Raw genomic sequence first — 24,208 nt, forward strand, 5'->3', positions numbered from 1 at the left:
GAGCGCTGACTGTTTTCAGAATTGGCGCGAAATGACTGTTAATTACCCTACACTACAGTAGTATATGGTTTACTATTGTGTAGAGTTCTCTGAGCTTTATAAAACTTTTATAAATATGCAGGCCAATTCAGCTGACTTAAGAAAAGGCAAGCAGTCATAATTATACTATAATTACACTAAAATAATATACATAAATCCTGTTGGAGACACAATCTTAAGGGTGATTCTATAATTGCAGGTACATTTGGTGTCCGAAGCCATTTTTATTTCAGCTCTTTTTCAAATGGTTACATTTTTATTATTTTAATAATTTGTTACTTATTGTTATGAATTGCAAGATGTTACAGTCAATAAAAATATAATTTGTGTAAAAAGTGCTTAAATAGCTTAACATCATGATTTCTTGATGTCCGAATTAGTCAGTGCATTTTTCCATCATGTATCATTGTGTAAAGAAAATATTTTATTGTATTTTTTTTTTTGTAATATCTAGTTTGTTTTTTTTTAAAAGCCCTTAATACTAATTTACTTAATTCTACATTAAATTAATTAACTGTCTTATAAAAATGTGTGTCCATAAATCTTTTGTCAACTGTTACAGTACAATGTTTTGTAATACAATTGTATGTAATACATTTTCAGATGAAAAATATTTGTTCCAAGCAGACAATTCTTTGAAGACAGGTTTTTTTTTGTTGTTGTTGTTGTTTTTAAGGTATGCATGGGTGAAATATTATCTCAGTTCCAAATGTTGGAATGTAAGAACTGTATGTCTAATGATACAATAAAGATCTTTCCTTTTATGATTAGAATTTTTTTCTACACATTGCCTAATTTTCCATAACAGAGTTGACAAACAATACCATGAAGACATCAGTTTTTTCATTAAAAAAAATGAAGTAACTTGTGTTTGGCAAGCACTGAATTATAAAATTGAATATGTGTTCATTAAGATACTGGAAAGATTTCTTGTTAGTGATCAGTTTGTGTTTTTCTTAACTTTATGAAAATACCAAATGTATCTCCAGTTATAGAATCACCCTTAAACTGGTAGTTGTAATCTGGAGCATGGCTTAAAGCTGGTCTGTGATGTTAATGCACTTATCTGAAATGGTTTTTAGCTGGCTGACCAGCTACCAGCTTCTTTAAACTACCTAACCATCTTAAACTAGTAGGAAACGCTTTGTAAATTTTTGGACCAAGATGGTCTACCAGATATTGACGTACTTTAAACCAGTTTTAAGAATGGCACAGTTTGGCCATAACCACAAGTGTATTTTAAAGGAACAGCATATTTGCAAGTGTTATATTTCATTTAGAATTAAATTAATCCCCAGTACCTCACGTTACACAGAGAAACCGTGATCATGTATGAAAAATATATCTGAATGTGTTTCAAATGATGAAGGCTTATTGAGAGAGATCACATGACAAGCCAAATAGTGCTAACTTTATCTCTGTAACCTCCCTATTATCAGACATTTTCATTTGAAGAATGAAACAAAATGTGCTTGCAAATACAGCCTCAGCAGGCTAAAACTTACGTTTCTTTGTAATGTTGCATCCGTACTGATAGGTGTCAGTAATAAGTTCAAGATCACAGTCTCAAGGGGAACGATACAGTTTTGTTAACTCTGAAATTGCAAACAACTTACATTCACAAGAGTAAAAAAAAACATCTTTAAATAGAAACTAGTGTCCCAGCACGGTAAGGCTAGCCTCCTGACTGGTTTTTAGAGAGATTTTGGGCACTTTTCAGCTGGCCTCTTAACTAAAATCCAGCTTGGCCAAAGAAGTGTTTTTCCAGAAGGGTTGAGACCACTTCCTTTTCATCTTAATCATATACATATTTATAGATATAGACATATTAAACCTGTATTAAACGCTTGTTCTTTTAGAAATATATGCATACAAGAAAATGGAAAATATAGCATACAAAGACAGGAAGATCGTAAACATTCTGTTTTTAATAGAAATGTCTTATTTCTTAAACGTCAGACATTTTTGGATATATTTTGTAAAAATAAAACAAAACAATAAAAGAAAGAATAAAATGAAAAAGGAAAACAACATGGAATTGTTTGATTTAGACGATGTAGATTTAGTGGTCTCATATACAATACAAATTCTTTTCATCGCCAAAAGTGCAAATTCTCCCAAATTCTCCTGTACATCTCAATAGCTTCAACACACACTGACAGACAATGGAAAGGAACAGGATTTGAATTAACAAAACCAAAAAAAAAAAGGGTTTCTGCGGTCCAAGCCTGAGACACTGGGAGTTTTCTGCCGCCCCAAAGTCAACTTAAGTGCTAAAAAGTGCCCCCAAAGCCTGATAATTAATTATTGTTTTCTGTGCAGAACTTTTGTCCATTCAGCTGATTAACCACATAATGAATTAAGAGTACAGACTTGATGCAAGAAATGTGAAACGTACTAGAGCTTTGAATAGAGTATACAACAAGTCCCTTATAAACTCTTAAACTTTATGCAAAAACAATATGGAAAATATATTTTACTGTCTAACAACATAGAAGGAAAGTAATTAGAGATATCATATATTGTCCATATGCAGGAAAGTTGTATAATGGTCCAAACCTGACTGTCTTGGACAGGGTTGCAAGTTGCGTATCTGCAGCTGTTTACTGGGCATTGTTTGGGATAGTTAAGCTCTAACAATACCAATAATCTAGATCTACTCTTATAAACTCTGTGTTTGTCTATGAAGCACATTGCAGAACAATGGAAACCCAGGAAGAAATGTCCATAAAGCAAATGTAAAGTCCTTTGTAATGAGATTTGGGTTTAAAGGTGCAAAACTGTTAAAAGAAAACATGTATGACAACTTGAACATATGCTATTCCTTGTTTCATGTGTTTTCCAGAGATGTGTGTGGTACGGGGCGGCAGTTCAAATGGACTTCAACCCAAATATATCGCATATTCAAGTTTCTTTTCTTTTCATGTAGATTTTGCATTTAAATAAATCATTACATCCACAATGAGATAAAAAAAATAGCATTAACAAGATAAAACAATAACAGTAATAATCAAAGGAGACAGCACAAAATATTCTGGATGGCCTTTCGCAAAGTGCTTTTTTTGTTGTTGTTTTGTTACAATCACAGAACTGCTATCAGCTTGATGGCTTTGTGAAGCCCAACACACTATCTTCCCTGCACATTCTGGGTAGAGAAAAAGTGGAAAACTTTTAAGAAAGTCCTTCAAGACTTAAGAAACCAGCTCTTTTCCGTCTACCTGCATCTGTTCGATCTAACTGCTATTAAGAAATAGTTATGGAATGCATCCTTGACTTGAAGACCTCAGACTTGATGTCTCCATCCCACAATTCACTTATGTCTTGGCCTCATTCTAAGACAATACACCACTCGCCGTTCTAGAATGTGAAAACGTGTATTAAAAAAAAGACATTTTGCCATTGTTTTCTACACTTGAAAAGAATGTACAATGATTAGGCAAAACAAAAAAGAGGAGGGTGTTGTGGTCACATGGGTAATTGGCTTTTCGATATCATCTTCAAAACTCAATATATATTCGGTAGATGTACTCTCAGTACAATAAAGCTTTGATTACACAGAAGGCAAAATTTGAGCTTAAACCAAACAACAGAAATTGACATGGACTGCCTTGATAGTTTAACCTGAGAAGCATGGCCCATAATCCCAAAATCCCCCTGCCTCCCACCACAACCTCTTGACATCTGCTCTCCAGAATGTCTCCTTGATCAGTGAAACATAACCAGCTGAGGCAGTCAAAGATGTAGATGGCTATAAATTCCTTAGGTATACAGAATGGCACAGCAATACCTGACAAGGCTCTCCAAACAACCCCTTATAAGACATAGTTCCCCTACCCAAGCAGCACAAAAATGCTACCCACCCTCCCCAATCTGTGCAAACTAGTACCCACTGCCCATGAGCCGCTCCTTGTGCAACATGCCCGCTGGGCATCTAACAGCAGTGGATCAGGTGAGAACAACTGTGCGAATCTAGCCATGCATTATGTCGTCCTCAGCTAGTTGTGCTTCGACCCAGCCACAACATCGAAAATTGCAATAAGATTATCTTCCATGATTATTACGGTTATCACTGTAATCTTTAATGCTTTTTGACATCCTGTCCAATAAATTAAACAAATAAAGACACAAATAGATTAATATTTGGATATTACATACATGGTGCTTTTAAAGTTATGGAAATGTTTTTTATTTCTTTTTTTTTTTTGAGACACTTTCTCATTGTAGTGTCTGTCAGTGGAGTCACGATTGGGGCGGAAGCAATAAACAGCGCTAAACGGAAGATGACAGAATCTTCTCATGCAATCAACTTTTTACCAGGAGAAAATTTGAACTAGTTGTATTTACAAATTGAGGTGTATTAGACTATCTCTGGACAAAGATCTTATTTAACCTTTTAGTTCTTAGAAATGTCCATAACAGGACAGTTTCAACCAACATGTATCCAGAAATCATTTGAGAAGTCATCTTTTGAAGAATCCTCCCAATCTCCTTTTAAGTTAAGGCACATTCTTTCCAGAATCCTTCTCCCCTTGTCAAGCTTCAAGACTCTGCCCCGACTCCTTTTGGACCCACTGAACAAAGCTTACCCCCCCCCCCCCCCCCCCTCCAGATCAAGCCAATGAGTCTGTGCGAACTCACAAAGACCTCTAATAACTCCACCAAACTTCTACGTAGACACAGATGCTTAGGGTTTGATCCTGTTAACTGTTGGAAATAAGCCATTCCATGAATACTGTGTCTTTCCTCAAGCTGCTTATTTCGGTTGGAGTTGCTTTGGACTCTTGACCTACACTTGTCTTGGAATTGGTTTAGTTTACACTGTTGTTGAAAACATCAGATTCACCTCCGTCTTCTAATGGCCGAGAATAGTCTTCAAGTAATCCTAGTCTTTCCCTACTTTGGTTTTCAAAGAGTTAATTGGAAATGTAAGTATAGGGAAGTGAAGTGGAGATTAAACAGACTCTGTGTTCACAGAAACTCAAAGGCCTTGCCCGGATCTCGAATCCCTCTCCTCCAAGGACAAGGACATGAGTGACTTTTAGTGCAAAAACTCTTTCTCAGCTAAAGCACCATTTCCAGTGCTATCAGGCTTTGTACCTCCCTTCCCCTCCCACCCACCTAACCCTCCCTATTATCCACCACCATTTCACCCAAAACCCCACAAACACAGCTAGTATTATCCTTGCAAGCTGCAGCACATTTTTACAATAAAACAAAAGAAAGCATTGCAAATTTGAAACTCACACTTAATATCACAGAAAAAAAATAGACAGAAAGGGAACTCAAGTAGGCTTTTTCCACAACAATTCCAACTTTAACTTCTGCTTCTAAAATTAGGAGAGAATAAATTTGGGCCGTGGCATAGGTATATACATCCCAGAAACAAATCTAAAATCTACCGTGAACTTCGTATGGAATGAACGCAGGCGATGAGTGAAAGAGTTGATAAGAGATGGTCTAGGTCAATGTGTTACCACACACCCTTGCAGGCATGTGATGTATTATTAACCAAGCGTTTTGTGGTGTGAAAAAACACAAGCTCACACACTGGAATTTCCAGAAGGATTAATTCTGCCGTGTCGTCCAGTCACAAAATCTTTCTTCATAACGTACAGTAGTGTGATGCTTAGGGTGTGGTATTCAACAACTAATTTAAAGTGAACACTACACTTGACCAGCCAAACTCAACATATAATGCACTGACAGAAACTAAACAGGAGTATGTAGTTGTAGATAATTATCGTAAATCCCTGCAGATGCTTCCACATCTTTACTCTCTTCTGTATTAAGACAAAATAGAGAACTTTTTAAATCAACTTTAAGTGCAATTAATCGTTATACTTTCATATATAAATATAGATATATATGAAATCTCCATATAATCTTCATTACTATTCTTTGTTACTCTTTCATCAACAATTTAAATTCATCAAAATCCTCACCCTTTTCTTTCTCTTTAGTGACTGCCCTTTTTGGCAGCTCGGTGTCAAGACCTAAACAAAATGAAAACTTATGAACAAGCCAAATTAATAATAATAAAACAACAACTAAGTATCACCACTTGGATGGGCCTTTTTGCCAAGCACATTTGCTCTTTTGTTTAAAAGTACCCGTTTCTTCTGACTAAAAAGTGCCCCTTTCAGTAACAAAGTGCATTCAAATCTTGCTTCTTTCTAATTAAGGTGCAAAAGGCCGATAAACAGGGTACAAGCACTACAGAAGGAACAATGCCACATGACATCCTCTAATTCAGTCTGAAACAAAACTGTGAATCCATAGCTGTAACCACAGCCACTGTTTACACTGAGATCCACTTGAAAGATTTAGCAAGGATCACAAACTGTTTTAAGGGAATTTTCTTTCAAATGTGCCACTTCATCGTTTATAAAAGGCTCCGCCTTAGTCAAGTCTTGTCCTCATACATGCCTTATTTAAACGAGAGTCCTAACTTAACCAAAGCACCAACTGTGCTGGATTTTGGGGAGAGCCTGTCTCGACGTGCCCACAAAGTGCCTGCTGATGCTCCAGGCCCCTCTCAGTGAGTCATCCTGCTCTGATGTGGCCATAGGACTTTGCTGCACCCTCTCGGTCTCCAGCACAAGGAAGCACATATTACTTTAAAATAAAGGTCTCAGCTTTCAGGACACTTTCTTTCAAAACTTCGGACAGTCATTTGCATTGTAAAAAAGGCGATAAAGTTTGTATAACTGATCCCATTTTGTATCTATATACATTGCATTCATTAATAGTGCTCACATTTCGCACACAAAAACTGGACCCTGCCTCTTACGTGCGCACACGCGTTCTCTTGTGTGCTTATTTGGAATTGGACATTAATTTATTGCTCATCTTATCACTCAGGTTCTTTTTTTTTTTCTGTGGTCCCTTGGGCAAAGAAATTGAATAAGCACTTTGTATCTCCACAACTCAAACCGCCTCCTTAAACCGATATTTCTCTCTCTCTGTTGGATATCTTTAGTAAAGCTGTGCAAATGCATAAAAAAGGTGCTCGCTCTTTATCTCTCCTTCTGTCACTGAAAAAAACAAACAAATAAAAGATTCCCTGCTTAAGTTGTTCACCAGCCGTTTGTATAACAGTGGTGCCCTCACTCATCTGTTGCATACAGTTTCACTCTCCTGCAGTAAGACTTAAAATGAAGCACAATTATCACAATTCATACTTTGGGCGGAAACTTCTGGGTTCCATTAAGTGCAGCTTAGGAAAAAATGGGTTTCTCAATTATAATGCTCTAAAATATCAAACAGCAAATTTCCCCCTGCAAACCTAACGCAGTGAGAAACCTGGAGTGAAGCTGAAGGAAGATGTAACCCTATCTATCTATCTATCTATCTGCAATATATGTCTTATAAAGGGTCTCATAAGATTACAACCTAATATATACACGCGTATACAAATGTAAAGTGTCAAGTACCCAAAATAGTCAACTCAAAGGTCAAAAGAAAAATCAAATGACAAAATATTAAGACAATCCCAAAAATAAGAGAGAATATATTGCAAGTAAGACTGCCAATAAGGAAAAGCAGGGCTGTGAGAGGTAAGATTTAACATGATTGTGCCCAGTGGCGATCAGATGAAGGTAGTGCTTTAGAAACACAGGACCTCATCTCGTCTTACCCTCTCCCTGCCAGAAACAAATTAACAAAATCTCCCCATGTAGATCTCCCCAACTCAAAACGGTAACCTGTTACACCATGTTACACAAGGATAAACTCTCAAAAAACACCTTTTATAGAGAAAGTAACACTTTAAATCAAACCCCTGTCCGGTTCTTTCTGGAACATTTAGAAAAAGGTGCTGCATCAGAATATTGCATATATTGCAATCTCAGACAATATATTTATAGTGTATGTACATGTTGCTCATTGCATTAGAAAAAGAGATCTATTGGTTGCCTTGATAACATCGTAGACCATTCATAGCTAACCTGTTGAAGCAGCAGTCAGCCTGGTGTTTGACACCTTACTTTAAGACAAGGCCCTGTAGATGCAACCCAGAGATGAGGAACTTGTTTTAACTGCATAGTAGCTTTTTCTCGTACACACATGACTATGCCATTATGTTATAAAAAAACACCAACAAAAAGACCCAGAAAGATGGTGACAGCACGGGTGAGTGATTTGAAGTGCTCTTCGCTCTTCCAACAGACCAGTAACTTGGTGGTTAAGTCTCTATGCGGAATGCAGAAGCTAAAAAATAAGGAAAAAGAAACTAGAAGATTAGATTTGTGTGACACCCTGATTTGTTTTTGTTTTTTTAAAGAGGACCATGTAGTTGTACGTTTTTTTTTCTTTTTCTTCTTTTTCTGTTTTATTCTTCCTCTTGTTTGAGTAACGCCCTCTCTGATGAAGTTTGATTCATGTTGTCGTGGAGTTCCTCTGTCCCAAGGTCAAAACTTCACTACCTTCCCCGTCGGCAGCTGGACTGTGCGTGTGACTACCATGATTTTCCTCCATGACTGATGTTCCGGTGCCCCTGTCTGGATGCCGCCGACCTCTCTCGATGTCTGCTTCGGGACCATGAAGTTCCATAGGACCTTCCAGGTGCTCAGAATCTCGTATGCGTGGCTTGCGGCCTCGACGGGAAGGGATGCCGTTGCAGCCATCTTTCTTGAGATGACGGTGGAGGTGGTCTGAGCGCACAAAGGTCTTAAAACAGCTGGAGCACTGGTAGGGGCGCAAGCCTGTGTGTACACGCATGTGATTCTTCAGGTCGTAGTTGTGGGCAAAGGCGGCACCGCACTGAGTACACGGGTAAGGCTTCTCTCCCGTATGTTTGCGCATGTGAACCTTTAGCTTGTCCTGCCTGGAAAAGAGAAAACAAAAAAAACTTCTGGTGAGCCGCTACCCAAGGGTTTGTGTGAATTAAACAAATGAACAGTAGCCCTTCATTTTACAGTCCTGTTTCGCATGTATTATGTACATTTCAATAACTGGGTACTAACCTACTTCTAAACCTACTATTCTTAATCATTGTAGTTACCTTATATTATCCATTACTACCTTAGGTAAGTACACTGAAAGTATAGGTAAATTCATGTACTATAAAATTAAGGGCAATTGAACTAACAATGGCAGGCTTGACAGTAATTCCAGGTTAGAAAATTAATGAAACATCACCATGAATACATGCTAACGTAATACACTTATAATTCCTTTAAATGCCCACTCCCAAATTACTTGATGTGCCAGAAAGACCATTTATGATAGTTGGGTGAGTCACTAGCTACTGCCTGATGTTGAATTACAAGACACACCGGTAAGGTTGGCCACACAGATCATTAGCAAAGGCAAACATGCACGCACACACACACACACACACACACACATTATTTAAACTACATATAAACACAAAAATCTAAGGATGGAAATACATGTATCTGTCTGTTCTTGCATATCAAAGACAACATGTATTCGCAAAAGGAGTCTGACCTCCTTATCTTTACTTTTAAGACTAAAGTCAAGTTTATTTATCATTCTTCTGTGCTGAAAGCACCCAAGGTCATATGAGGAAAAGAGCCATAAAGCTCAAAGTTTTATCACCAGAATTTCCTTGTAGGCCAATGAGGCACTGAAGGGCTCAATGTTCAGTTCATAGTCATAGTGGGCCCCAAGTTTTCCAAAAGAGCCATTTTAAAATGGTGAACATGTTATAAGGGCCCAATTGCTCATGTTTTACAAGCAAAATTTTAAATCTTCATTGTCAGCTGAGTGGAGTTCAACTGAGGAAAGCTTTTAGTTTCTGGGAAGAAACCAATGTGAAAATCAAAAGGTGTGCTGGGTTGAGGAACAGGTTTGGAAGAATGTGGTTAAACCTTTTAATGTCTTTCCTCAGTTGTCCTCCAACCATTTCAAAGCACCATTAAAACTATCAAATTTGTAACCAAAAGTTTACACTCTATATTTCATAAATGTTAATCTAACAAAACTAACGTTTGTGCTGGTCATGAGTTTATGTACATTTCTGACTTCTTACACACCACCTGAGGCAAACTGGTCTGAACGGCTAAAGAGTAGGTTTTCGTCAACAAGACAACTAACTGTCAAAGTGCATTGTTTTGCACCAATAAGGGAGCTATGTATAGTGTGGTGTCAAATGCAAGGCCCTCTGTTGTAAGACTCCGCTCTCAGCTTACTCTTCTCCATCCCTCCCCCTAAGCTTGTGACCGGGGCAGAGTACAACTAAACAAACTAGTGTGGTTGACCCATACAGAATACTGGAGGCTTACTGAACACATTCACACTCACATGTGTCCGTGGACAGACATACACCCGAGTATGTAAACAAAGACATGTGCACACGTTGATGCCTACTTGTGTATTTAAACGTTTTAATGAATTTCTTTACTCATAATTTCTCATCTTTCCTTCACTTTCACATACATTTACCAAAATATGGAAGATCTTATATATACACACTCACCTGTTAGAAAACGTTTTCACAGACATACACAGAGTGGGGCACAGAGAGATGAATTATTTACAAGATAGGATTGACTTATTGTAGTGTGAGTGAAACACACCCTTAACCCTGATCAAACAAGATTAAGATTACATTATCCCTTCCCAATAGGTGGTGTATTTAGGTGGCAAATTTAGTTCCATCTGTAACGCAAATAGGGTACTGGATATTTTTGCCACAGTGTCTATTTCCAATGCGTGTCTCCTGATTAATTCATTAAGGCAATGGTTTCATGGAATAGGTGATGCCCTTAAGTGCAGGGTAAGCCATGCTAGAGGTTTGCTAAGAGAGATTCACACAGTAATTTTCATCAGCCATTTGTCTGAAAGAGGGGCTGTATTTGCCAGGGGCAATAATCAACGAACACCCAGAGTCACAAGTTCAGCTGACTCACTGGCGTAGATAGGCCACCGTGCTGTAATCCGTTTCAATATCGGCATGGAGAGTTTTATAACAGTCATTCCTGATAACAGTAGAGCAGGCTGTGCTACCACAACCCACTTTTATTGGACCCCCCTTGTTAAAATTCCAGTACTTTGTCATGCAGCCTTTCTGTCAACATAAAACACATCTTTATGGCTGACTGTTCTCTCTTTTGTGTACTGAATAGCTGACCATGTATGTTTGATAGCACACAAGAAGCTAAAGTGTATGTAAAAATACAAACTGAACTCTCAATTCTCCCACAGACAGAACTAAAATGACAAAAAAGCTTACCTGGTGAATCGCACTTTGCAGATGGCGCACTCGTAGGGCTTTTCTCCTGTGTGTGTACGGATGTGGCGTGGAAGCTTGCCTGCACCTTGGATGACCTTGGAGCAGATAGGGCACTTCTGGAAGGCCTTAGAGCGCATCTTCCTCTCACTGTTGTTACCTGGTCCAGTTGCTTGGTTTCCACCTCCATTGCCCCGTAATGACCACAGTGGTAGCAAACTTGGAGACATGGGGGCACTGGTGGCTTCCTCATGCTGCACACTATTAAAGTACTTCAAGTAAAACTCCACGTCTGGCTCTTCCCCCTCTGGCCCATCCTCCTCACCCCCACCACCTGTCGTGGCCTTTTCCCTTTTCCGCTCCAAGGAGTCCATCATCTGTTGTAGCAAAGCACTGGCTGGGCCTTGTTCGTGCTCCTGCTCACCCGTCCCCTCCACCTCTCTCTCTGATTTGGGCTCTGCCTGATGGAGGTAGTAGTGTCCATTCTGAGTAGGAGCATAAAGGGACATCATAGCCTCTGCACTTTTCCCTCGAGCTAGAACTGGAGGTCCATCATGGTACTCCTCATCCACATTCTCGTCTTCGGGGTCACGAGGAGGCTGTGATAGGGCTTGGGCCAGTGAGGAGTAGTAGTCAGCAGGGCCGATGGGCGTGCCATTGCTGTCAGCGCCATTGCGTTGGCTAAAGTGCAGGTGTGCGGGCAGGTCCCTGAGCTCTGGCGTGCTGCAGCTGCTACCCCAATGCGCCCCCCTCTGGAAGAACTCCAAGTACTCACGGGCACGCAGCCGGATGCCCTGCTCTTTTCCATTCTTACCTCGCTCCTCTTCCTGGTCTTCTTCTTGCTCACTGCCCGCCTGCAAAAAGAAATGGAATATCATCATATTGCTCCAAAAAATATGTCAACTTTTAAAAAAAACACTACACACCGGCGGGGAGAGCACTTTGGTGTCCAGCAGGTGTGTGCAGACGTCTTGGACGGGTGAGATCTCCAGCACACGAGCGGCGTTTAAGATGTCAACCACACTGTTGCGGCTGACTGTAAGTGTGGCCGTGTAGGCAAAGTCCAAGAGGGCGGCCAGCGCCTCAGGCCGCACAAAGTCCAGTGCATAGACTTTCTGGCGGTCAGCAGCCAGGCCCGAGGTGAAAAGCTTGTGGAAGTAGGTGCTGCAGGAAGCCAACACGGAGCGGTGGGCAGGGAATTCTCTTTCTTGAGCCACTAGTAGCACATCACACAGCAACCCACTCAACCGTTGCTGATTGAGACTGCCCAGCAGGTCAGCACTGTGCTCGGGGAAGGGAATGCCCACTGGTCCTTCCTCTACCTCGCCTGCACCCCCACAGGCCCTCGCCTCACGTCTTCCCCGCCCACCTGCTCCCGACGACATTTTCCACCAGCCTGCCGCCGAGCCGCCGATCACAGCCGCCACCCGTCCGTCCGTCCTGCCGTCTGTCCGTCTGCCTGTCTAAGAATGTTGAGGAACAATAACAGTTAGTAATCATAAAGTGACATAGAAAAAAATAGATGTTATTGATACTAACTTGAGGCAAAAGGTTTTATATAAAACTACTACAAAGTAGAGAGAAACAATTTAAGTATTTTTCAAACTTGCCAAGCTTAAAAAAAATTCACAAATGACCTGTAGAGTTCAATTGACCGTTCGCAAAGACCCACCCTCCTTAGTTACTGTTGCTATCTCCAACAAACAATACCATTCTCACACTACACATCATGTTCTCATGCAGTGAAAAATATATTGCAGAGCAAAAAGGAAACTGACAACACGCTGACAGACAATAGAGAGCAGGTTACTTCTGATATGAAACAAGGTCTCGGGACTCTCAGCAATTTGTCAGGATAGATTGCTGTATCGCCTCAGTTCAAACATGTGAATCGATTGTCTTTTCATATTTATGTTAAGCACAAAATTAACAAACATCAGAAAGTAGTTTATGTCAACCATGGAACACACCATTTTTCAAGTTTAAGTCCACCGAAGTTAATCTACTCTCCTGTCTGATTCGTGGTTTAGGCTAGAATGGATACAGCTTCGGCTACTGGGCATGCGCACTTACATATTTTCCAAGCCAACAATATAACGTGTAACCTATTTAAATGGTTTTGAATAAGCATATGGGGCCATAGTTTCATCGCTTTGCAGTGTTGCAATGAACGTTTTTGCAGTGAAGGACTTGTCAAAGTTTAATTAGTGGAAAGATGACATGAAGTGACACAAGGTTAGCTGCATTGAAAACAGATGAATATACAGCTCCCAATTGGGCGAAGTTCATGGGATTTTGTCCACAGAATGATAAGAGCACACATTTTAACATATATTTATGTTTGGGCCATATTTATGCTGTCCATTCTCTATGCACTCTATTACCATCCAGGGTAGCATTGCCAAGCCCTGTATGCAAATGAAGCAGAAAGGCTAATAGATAGTGGCCAAATGGTTGCTACTATATGAAAGACCACTGGTCAAGATTATCCAAACCACAAATGGATGCATCAAGTTATAAAGGGATATTCTGACAACAAGCCATGACTGTAAATATACAATGTGCTGGTTGAAAGACTTATTTTAAAGTCAGCCGGGAATTGGTGTAATTATTAAAATGAAGAAAAAAAATGGTATCAAATATGCATTTGATAATGACATGTTTTTTTGACACCATGTACTATTAGAGAACAGATCAGTTCACCTTCTCAGTTTCTTTTTCACTATAAAAAACTTTTGCCTAACCCTATCTATTTGATGGTGCCAACACGTTGAGTTAAAGTGGTCTTTATAACAATCAAACAATCTACAGGTTATGTACAACATCTGGTGATGCGGTCACCTGTGGCAGTTGAGACTTTAATCGGTCTTGAAAAGCACTTTAAACAGCCTTTTAGTTTACAGCAATCAGGTCAGGGTGTTAACAGCATTAAAATGTAGCAGCAGAGTGGCAAGCCTGCTGTCATGATGGCAGTAGAAATGGAGAATCTGTACTGTGTAGCCTTGCTGGGGTGGGGGAGTGCACAGCACATAGAATAGGGCTGGGCACCATGTGCACTGAATTGCGTGTCAGTTGGCTTCTGGGGAAGGGGGTGGGGGCAGGGGGTTGACGGCTAAAGGCCCGAGTGGAAAAAAAAATCCACTAGAGGAGGAGGAAGAGTAGGAGGACACACGCAGTGCTGCAAGGGAACAGTATTAAATAGGGAGGTTGTCAATCCGGTCTGAGCCGGTTACCCCACCCTGCACTGTATGCCAAGTTTCAGGAAAGGCCTGTCCCCTTGATCACGTGTGGGGGGAGATTAAAATGATTGACCGCAGCACAGGCGAGGGTAGAGGGAGGGGGGCTCTGAAAGGCAAACCTCCTTGATTTGTCCATTGGCAAACACACGCTTATGCGTGAACACCAAACAGCCTAACTACCCCCCGCCCCTCCATCTGCCAGAGTGACCCAGCAGGGGCTGAGGCCACAGGGGGATTATACTCAATAAAAGCAATGCATTCAAATGACATTCCTTCAGATCAAGCCCCTTGGTATGTATGAAAGACCTGGTCAACCTGGCTGCTTGCTCTCTCAGTCTCTCTCTCATGCTTGCACAAAGCTGCCTTCCTCCACACCTTGAGAGCTGGCACCAAGTCAGGTCACTATCCCACTAGAGGTAGTGGGAAGCTAAAACACAGCAGCAAATCCGACCCCCACGACTAGTCTTGTGTGCATTATTAGTGTGGATGGCATTCAGGCTCGCCTTTTATGTGTCAATTTTTCATGCCATCTGACTTTAGCAAATACAGTTAAAGAGTTCAGTGACAATGTGGTGAAAATACCATAATCTAGGGCACATACACTACACAATTCTATATAGCACACTTCAAAGACGCCCTTCCAATAATAGTCCCCCACTGGACCACGTCTTGACTTGTTTAAGTTAGATGGTAATGCCCATAAGCCAATGGCTTAAGCCCTTGTAGTTCTCTTTACCTTTACCTTTGAGCTAAGTGATGGGCCCTGTAGGGCAAGCTCTTTGGTTTTGTTATCTCTCTGATAACCCCCACCCCACCCACCGACTAACAGGTGCATTCTATCTCATTGTTTTATTACAGAGTATTTGAATAAGTTAAGGTAGAAGCCAGGCTGTAGGTTGCATTAGACAACAAATGTTTCCAGGTATGGAAAAATGTCTGACTCAAGAAAGGTGTTTATTTTAAAGGGATAGTTCGCCCACCTATGAGGGTGAGTAAATGAGAATGCGGGAGAGTAGATGATAACAGAATTTTTACATTTTGCTTTCATTAAACACGAAAATATACATTTTCAAAACAGACAATTTACCAATTCACCAGGAACCTGTGCCACACCTAGAAAAAAGCATAATATCTGAAATTCTGAAGAAGCAGAAGAAAAAAAACTTAAGAGAGCAAGAGCTGTTTTGCTATCATAAGAGAGTTTCTTAGAAGGGACACTTAAAACCAAAAGTCATCTCTCTGCACTTCAGCTTGTGGGTGATAGCAAGGCACCAGTTAAGCAGCATCTCTGTCCCTGAATAAACCCAGGGCAAAGCTGAAAGAAAGAGGAAACAGTGCAAACAAACCTGATCCTGACACCTTCTCAGGGCTCCCAACATTCTTCATCACTTATTCATGGCTATGGGTGACAGGGCCGTGCAACGGCCCCAACGTCTCATTTCAGACCTCTTCTGATGGCCGCATGCACAGGCCTCAACTACTTTGCAAGTCAAACCACAAGTTACTGCGAATACTCATCCCACCCCAGCCCCCACCCTCCCCTAACAGCCCCTCCCAGCCAATGTTATGTTAGGCTATCGAAAATAGATTTCAGAGGCTGTCAAACTGTCTCAACGAGTATTTCTGTTGTTTTAATACATCTGGTCGAGTGTAAACCAAATAAGTTTAGAAGTTCAACTAGCACATTAACTAGTTGTATGTTAAGTTACAATATAACAATATACCGCTATGATGGTTTGTTGCGGTTTGAATGGTGCATGGTTATCATACCGTAAACATTTGCATGTCTACGATAGAATTTTAAAAAAAAATAATTACAAAAAAATCTCACCCATTCATATGCAACTTATGTCCGCTCGGCAGCTTCACTCTGTATTCACTTAGCTGCTTACACTCATCTCCATCCCCACCGAAAAAAAAGATTAAAATCTGCAGGGTTGGCAATACTTCGGATATTTTAAAAAATATATATATATGAATGTGTGGTTTTCATTGAGGACGGATCCAGTTTGCAAAAAAATGTGGATGCAAAGTGGCTGCAAAAGCAGGTAATAAAAGCAACAACAGGACACACCATCCCTGCGTGCAGATAAAGTTGTGTTGCATTTATAACAACTTACAAGATAAGGTCGTCTGATTTCTGTGAGGCAGAGGGAATCCTGGTGCAGTCATGAACATGGAATTTACAGTATAACCAGGGTTTAAATTGGCCCGAGGCCATCTGGGGCTGAGACTCCATAGACTCCAGGGTTCGACATCAACGCTTCATAACGCCAGACAAGCAATCTTATGCTGAGGTAAAAAGTTTTAAATGAAAAGTTTGTATATTTAAAATACTGTTAGTTAGGCAACATCACACAACTTTTTCACAATTTTATGACTGTTAGTAGTTCATAATGGTTCAATAACCAAATACAATAATATCAGGTCACTTACATTTTACGCAGAAGCACAGCAAACAGCCGATTCATTGCCGAATTATTCAGTTTTAAACGAATCGGTTGAATCAAAGATTCATTAGCCCATACATAAACATCTGAAGAATCAGCCATTTGAACAAATTGATTGAATGAACAACTCCTTAACTCACTCATTAAACACTCACTACTGTCATTTAAATTTAGTTTAAAAGTATCATTTTCACCATCATTTCTTGTTTGTATATTCCCAAATTTACAACAATCTCATAACATTTAATGCAGCTGTATTTTTTCAGTGTAAATTATTTAATTTGATAACATAGATAACAATAATCACATTATTATTATTGAATTTATAGATTACATGTAAGAATTTGATGCAGATTTATGTCACAGCTGATAGAAAACTGATAAGAATATTGCTTCAGAATAAATCATATTTGTTATATATAAAAGCCTGAGACCATAGACCCCCCACACATACATATTAAATCCTAATTGAACCCCCGAGTATATTGAGGATGTCACGTAAAACACACAATCTGATGGACGGCTAAATCCAAAATAGATATGTGTCTGTGAATACTTATGTGCAGAGAGACTGCTATATGAATAATCTGCTTGTTTCTGCATGTTTTTGAGAGGTGCCATTTTATCTACTACACAGTGAGGTACGCATACATAAATGCTGTTTTCATCATCTAAGTTACATAAACATTGAATCTCACCAGAGCTGCTCTGAGAGAAAAAATTAAACATTTCCTAGTTTTATTTGAGAAAAACCATTATCAAATACACCGGTCCACTTCAACCCATCAAAATAAAAGATTAATTAAACTTGAAATTATGGCAGAAATATATTAGCATTGTACAATATACTTCAAAGTTATAATAACAATATTCTTCTTTTTAAGTCATGTTTGTCCATGTTTTAACTTCGTTGTAAATTTTCATTTGATAACTTTTTCAAGCGTTAATTAAAATGCTAAAAGTGTGCTACAGTGGCCAACATAAGGTGTACAGCTTTATTTTTTTATAGTTTTTTTCTTAGAAGGACAACTTCAATACTTTCATTAAAATGGTTTAAAGTTTGTTGTAATATTGTTCACTCAAATAACCTGTTCTTGTTCTTTTAAGAGTCATTGTTACTGATTACTGTTACTTATATATTTAGTATATACAGTGAACACCGTGAAATTTTCTGAGACAATTATCATACAGTGAAAATCTCATACAGTTAAAATGTTACCGCCAACACAGTATAATCTTTTTACAAGAATCATGAGGTAACTACTACCAATCAAATTGTGTCAAGGGTATTAAATGTGTTTTGTAGAAGTTCTTAGAAGGCAGTTTCTTCTCACCTCAACTATCTCTAAAACAACACTTATCCAGCAAGAGACACCAAACGGTAAATTTACTTGCTCATTATATGAACCGAAAACTGACACCTCAGAATGAAACATCTTAGGCAAGCACATGCCACACATTCCAGGAACACACATCGACTTGTGACATAAACCAAAACACGCAGCAGGTTTTTACAGAACACTTCCATGTCTATTAACTTTCTTTCATTGTCAGTCACACCTTCCACTGTGTGTTTCTCGAGGGCTTGGGAATCCTTCGAAAGAATCTTTTGAGAAGATTGACAAACATGTGACTTATGTACACAGGGCATCCTTCTGACATGCATATCCACTCTGTATGTATGTACAAACTAGTGTGTGCTTGTGTGATTAGCTCCTCTTGCCTCATGAGGGAGGGAAGTGGAGTCACTACACTAGGTTGACAGGGTTCAAGGTCAAAGCAGAGAGGATATTACCGGATAAACGTAAACAGTATGGAGAGGGGCTGACTGGTTCCAAGAAGAACAGGATTTTGAGCAAGGCCCTGCAAATGAGTCACTCCTGCCAGCACTGGTTAGAGAAGCATGATTGGTCACAAAAAGTGCAAGCAGGAAGTGGGCGAACAACTGATAAAACTGGAGTTGTAGTGCTTGGCCGTTTCACTGGTGATATGTCAGTAGACTGCCAAAAATCCAGACTTGTATTCACAATGCCCCCCAAAAGGTATTGGGTGAGGCTGCTAAAAACATGTGCACACTAGTGCAATTCTTTATTTCACCTCACTTTAGTTACTGGAAACTTCTGTAGACTTCTGTACGTCCCTTTTCGAGGAAAACCCTTGTGTCATAGGGTCAATAGTACAAGCAAACTACTTACTCTTTATGGTAAGAAATTAAAGCTCTTATTTGCAGAAGTATATTAGATTGGAAAAGAGCATATAGCAAATAGTAGAGCAGATAAGGCCAGAAACCCCTCTTCAAAAGCAACAACGTGCCTACAATCTTTCTAGACCAGCAGCAGCTTTGTTTAAGTCCCATGTTAGAATGAAGCCCACGTGTGAAAATGCCACGACGCCCCCTCATAGTTTGACCAAACTTTTCCAGGCCTAACTCCCTGCATCTGTCTTTGAGCTGCCCACATCTTCGGAGTCTTTCGGACAAACTGTGGCTGGGCCAGGAAATAAGGAAAGAGCAAGAAAACCAACACAAAATTGAGTAATGACAGCAGCGCTACTTCAGCCCTTCCAGTGCCCTTGCGCTCAGGACACAGTCCATGTCTTGAGCTCTTCTGCTGCTGCGGCAGCCTGGCCGGTTGAGCGGAAGAAGACTTCCTGCGTGACTCTGGTGATGGTGTAACAGAACCCGCTCTGTTATCAGATGACCAGCTCTCCCAGACACTGCACTGCACACTCCACCACCAGATCACCACAGCTTCCACTTCCCTCTTTTGCCTCTGCTGAGGCGGCAAAAAGACATGACAACTCAGCCAGGATTTTCTTTTTCAGCTCTACATCCCAGCATATCTCCGAACGATCACACGCACTAAGGTAAGTATGTCAAGGACTCCTCCACCTGCTGGAGGTCGAGCCCACAATAGCGAATGGGGGCGAGAGCATAAACTTACAGCAATTGGATTCCACATTACTGACAAGGAAACCAAGAAGGCCTCACTCATCATGTCGACAGACTCTCAGCAGATAAGAACAAGTGGAAGAAGGCCCTTTAAAGAGTGCAATGAGAGAATAATGAGATGAGCTCTCTGATTACCGATAGTGATGCTAGCTTGCAGCAGCCCATCTCCCAGAATCAGTCTTTAATTCGATCAATTCAAAAATGTTTCACAAACATCCACCATCCCCCAGAAGTTATAAAACTAAACCTTGTTCAGAGAGCTCAAAGATTACTTTAGCATTAGAATTACACTTTTTGGCAAAACAGTAGCTGGTAACTTCTAGTGCGTTCAGCCCTCAGTCCTGCACTGTACAAAGACGCAAAAACAGATGCGAAATGATAGTGAAAGTTCAAATGAAATGTTTATTTCATAAGCATTCAAAAGCTAGTCTAATATCTCGTACATACAAGTGCATAAAAACCTAAACAATCACACTGGATGTCTAGCGACAAACTAAAAGCAAACAAAACTAATATTAAAAGTCAGCTTCTAAAAAGCTTATAAAAATATGAAATGTCATAGATATAGCGAAACACATTATTTGGTGAAATAACACACATCAAGATAATACAAAAACAAACAAATTAAAAAAAAGCACTGCATGATGTGTATCAGAATGAAGTTTACACATGCCTTACCAGTCATAAATGATGACCTGAAACGACCCTGTCAGGTAATTTAACTACGTACAGGGTTAACTGGTTTATGGTGGGTAAGAATCTCTTTGCCACTTAAACAAGCAAAAGACAATAAAGATCGGCCTCACCCCAGTGAGACAAGGAGCCTTGTCTGTGCATTATTCAGACACTGGGCGTCATCTGTGAATAAAAATACCCCTTGCGTCCTCCCTGTACCCGCACTAGTGAAAACGAGTCGAGCAAGTATGGGTTGGAAATGATCTGCATACATCTTTGAATAAAAAAAAAAAAGAGAGAGAGAGAGAGAAAGAGACTGCAGCTTCCTGCAACGCCTTTGAGTCCAGAACAAACATGCAGTCTTTTTATTTGACAAGTCATAAGAGCCTGTTAGAGACCCTTACCAAGATGTTGATGTGCATTATGGCACAGCTATAAAAAGAATGAGGGGGCAGAGAAGCCTACAAGGGATCTGCCTAGAGAAGAGGAAAAACTTTCCAAAGTCCAAGGTTCTTAGAGGTCTCAATGAGCAGGATATCTTTGATGTGAATTCCACTTTATTTGAAACCATTCCACCAGAGTCCACCAGTGTTAAACACACCCTTTTGTGTCTAAAATTAAATTAATCGTAAGCTCAGAAAAAATAAGAATCACAACAAAGACAGAATTCAGTTAAGAAAGTACTTGGAAAGTAAGACTAGCTGCACAGAAGCTCACCAAGTCATACCTTAAAACAGCAGGCCTCCGTTTTCCATCTCTATGCCATCTGCAAGTGGGTCAAGCGCTCTGAACTTATTCAAGCCAAGTCCCTCTCTTTCCCCTTATGAGATTCCATTATATCTCTTCTAGCTTGCCTTTCCTGTTTCAGACACCAGAGAGAGTGAGAGTGCATTCGGAGCTCTTACCGGCCGGCCAGAATTTTGTTTCCCTGTGGGTCAGCTCAGTCTCCCTCTGCTTGCCTGCCTGCCTCTGTGCCTGGGCAGGGCTCTGGTCTGGAGCAACTGCAGAAAGGAAACTTCCGAGTGGCCCTAGTTACACAGGCAAGCCCTTGCCTGATCCCACACAGGCAGACACCTACTAACTCCCCCACTCTATTTTCAGCCCACTGCTCTGGCTTCACTTCCCCCTCTGCGATTGGCTTGCCGGCTCCTCAATCACCACACCTCCCCACTAGGATAGGCTACCGGCTGTTCCCTTTCCTGTATGGCCAAGGGCAAGGCACTCTGGGAAGCGCAGTCCTTAAGTAAGACTTCACCTGCTTCTAGGCCACCGCTAAGAACTACAAATCCCAAACTGTTAGCTCTTGCCACCCCCACATCTAAGAGCTTGCTTCAACGTAAGCATTCAGAGCTGAATTATACACTAACGTGTGTTGCTAGCAGGATGCCAGGTATTAAAAGTACAGACCAGCCAACAACCAGTGCCAAACTCTGTACGTATGAAAAAGGCAAAGGGATCCAAACACAACTCTGTAGAACTTCAAAACAGTAAATGTATATTGTCACCCTACATCATCTGACATATTCCGCATTCTTGACCCAAATGAGACTTTTTTTGACCTAAAATGTTCCATTATAAAAGTAAACAGTGTAGAATTTGAGACTGAAAGAAAAAAAGCCAAAGGTGCATGCAGAAGTTCTCAGAGATTGTTTCTTAATGAATGACAACAAATGTTTTAAAAATAATGGACCCCAGTGCGTAGCACTGTACCTTGGTCCTATGGAAATATTTAGGTTCCTTCCTACTATGTTATCCTCATCTAACCTCCGACAAACACACCCCTTAAGGGCTGTCTCCAAAACAACAACAAAAAAAAGTTACCAACAGTAAGAACAGGAAAAAAAAAAGTTTATTAAAGCATTACCAGTGAACCGAAGGACTACCAAATCAGTTACTCGGAAGACCAAAGAAAAAGAGGAATAATTCCTCACTGGCACTGAAGCCCCCTCCTACCCCCCACACACATACTCTCTCTCTCTCTCCTCTCTGTCCCCCTCCCTCATTCCTTCCTCCTCTGCCTTGCTCCCTTCAGTCGATAGGCCCTGGGCAGACGACACGGGGGACAAACAGGGGGAAACAAGCTCACCTGCGATGGCCGTGGTGGTGCTTGTTATGGGTTAGCTCTTCCCTCCTCTTCTCTCCTCCTCTGTGGCGCTCTCTCTCTTAGCTGTCCCTGCTGTTCAAAGCACTGTATGCGCTAACCAAGCACCAGCAGATCAACTCAATTCCCTTCCTGGTTTCTGGAGGGCAAAAAGGTCCCTCCCTTTCTCTCTCTCTCTCTCTCGCTCTCCCTCTCTCTTAAAGAAACAGCATGCCCCCATGCTGTTCTCCTCTGCTACTCTCTGGGGAATACAGTAAAAGGTTGTTATCATGCCATAGTGACCACCATCACTCATGACATGAACACAACAGTGGAGTTCACAAGGATTTTGCTGGTAAAACCAGCCTGTATTTGTACAAAATTGTTTGCAGGGGAGTTGCACGTGTACTTTGGGTGCGTGTGTGCGCGAAAATAATGAGAGTTAACCATCCTTTTTTCTCCTCAGTGTGTACGAATGCAGTCGCACCCACCCATCCCATTGCCTGAGGTCATGGAGTCCCACCCCAGAACAAGCCATGGCACATTCCAGGACACTCAGGGTCTGCCAGCAGTCCCCCCCGCAATACATATACACACACCCTCCACTGTCTCAAAACTAATACAGCTCATAGTGTACCCTACACTCAAGGGGTTGTCGGATATTAGTGACACTATTCACTTTCTGCTTCACCTTTTTGACACGTCTTCCTTCTTTACATGTAACAACCGAATTGTTAATTAAAAATAAGTAACCAACCCACTAAACATGTACTGTGATTCTCCGTACTCACCAAAATCATGCTGAGAGAAGCGATGTGTGCAGTCGACCAGCGGGACAGACATGGATTATCCTCCAGCACTTAAGAGAGACGTTCGCCCGCTTACCTGCTGCCGGACTGAAAGTTCTCAAAACAGGAGGAGCAGTATATGACCTATCTGAGAGTGACTGTACAATTGAGGACTCTCCCGTAAAACAGGGAGTGGACGCAGAGGAGCGTAATTGCGTATGACATCGAGTTGTGCTTAAATGCTGAAGTATTAAGTAGGAGACAAGCATGATGAACTAACGTACTCCAGACATAGAGGGCAGTATAACTGGGACACTTAAAACTTATTCGTAATTAAAAGAAGCTTTAAAGGTGCATTTCAAGTTACTAAATTCATATTTTTGCACACATTTTCAGAAATGTATGCCAAAGTATTTTATAAAACATCTCTATGCAGCTTGGTTTTGTAACAGCTCATCCCTTGCTGGCGAGCAGCCTTGAAGCATGGGTAAATGGTGATCTACATTTTTGTTTTGTTTTCAATACATTAGACAATTTTACATGTACAACGTATGTTACCTGTATTACCATTGACTTTATTTAGCTTAAAAGAAAAAGAGTATACATTATACATCATTAATAAACCATTTTATAATATGCATTTTCCGGTACTGCTTGTTATCACAGCCATGCATAAATATACCAGAAAGGAACAGCTATAATGCAAATCACATGTTTTTTTCTAGATATCTATCTATATTTCTCATATATGCCTTATATTTCAAATTATGTAATGAAATAGTCACTCTTATTA

At 40.5% G+C, this 24,208-nt stretch overlaps 1 protein-coding gene across 4 annotated transcripts; it reads right to left on the reverse strand.

Moving 5' to 3' along the window:
* Positions 1-1,948: 1,948 nt before the first annotated feature.
* On the reverse strand, positions 1,949-23,754 carry LOC113039642 (zinc finger and BTB domain-containing protein 7A-like). 4 transcript variants are annotated; one of them, XM_026197609.1, is made up of 4 exons: positions 23,419-23,754; positions 12,160-12,696; positions 11,237-12,087; positions 1,949-8,863 (listed from the first exon to the last, which is right to left on the reverse strand). In XM_026197609.1, the coding sequence occupies exons 1-4, from the start codon at positions 23,425-23,427 to the stop codon at positions 8,416-8,418; spliced, it is 1,845 nt and encodes a 614-aa protein (XP_026053394.1). In that variant the 5' UTR covers positions 23,428-23,754; the 3' UTR covers positions 1,949-8,415. The 4 variants fall into 4 exon arrangements, with proteins under 4 accessions (XP_026053394.1, XP_026053395.1, XP_026053396.1 ...); XM_026197610.1 differs by lacking the exon at positions 23,419-23,754 and adding an exon at positions 22,634-22,812; XM_026197611.1 differs by lacking the exon at positions 23,419-23,754 and adding an exon at positions 21,453-21,992.
* Positions 23,755-24,208: the final 454 nt, after the last annotated feature.

The sequence above is a fragment of the Carassius auratus genome, chromosome 22 (assembly GCF_003368295.1).
Source record: "Carassius auratus strain Wakin chromosome 22, ASM336829v1, whole genome shotgun sequence".
In the NCBI taxonomy this organism is placed as follows: domain Eukaryota; kingdom Metazoa; phylum Chordata; class Actinopteri; order Cypriniformes; family Cyprinidae; genus Carassius; species Carassius auratus.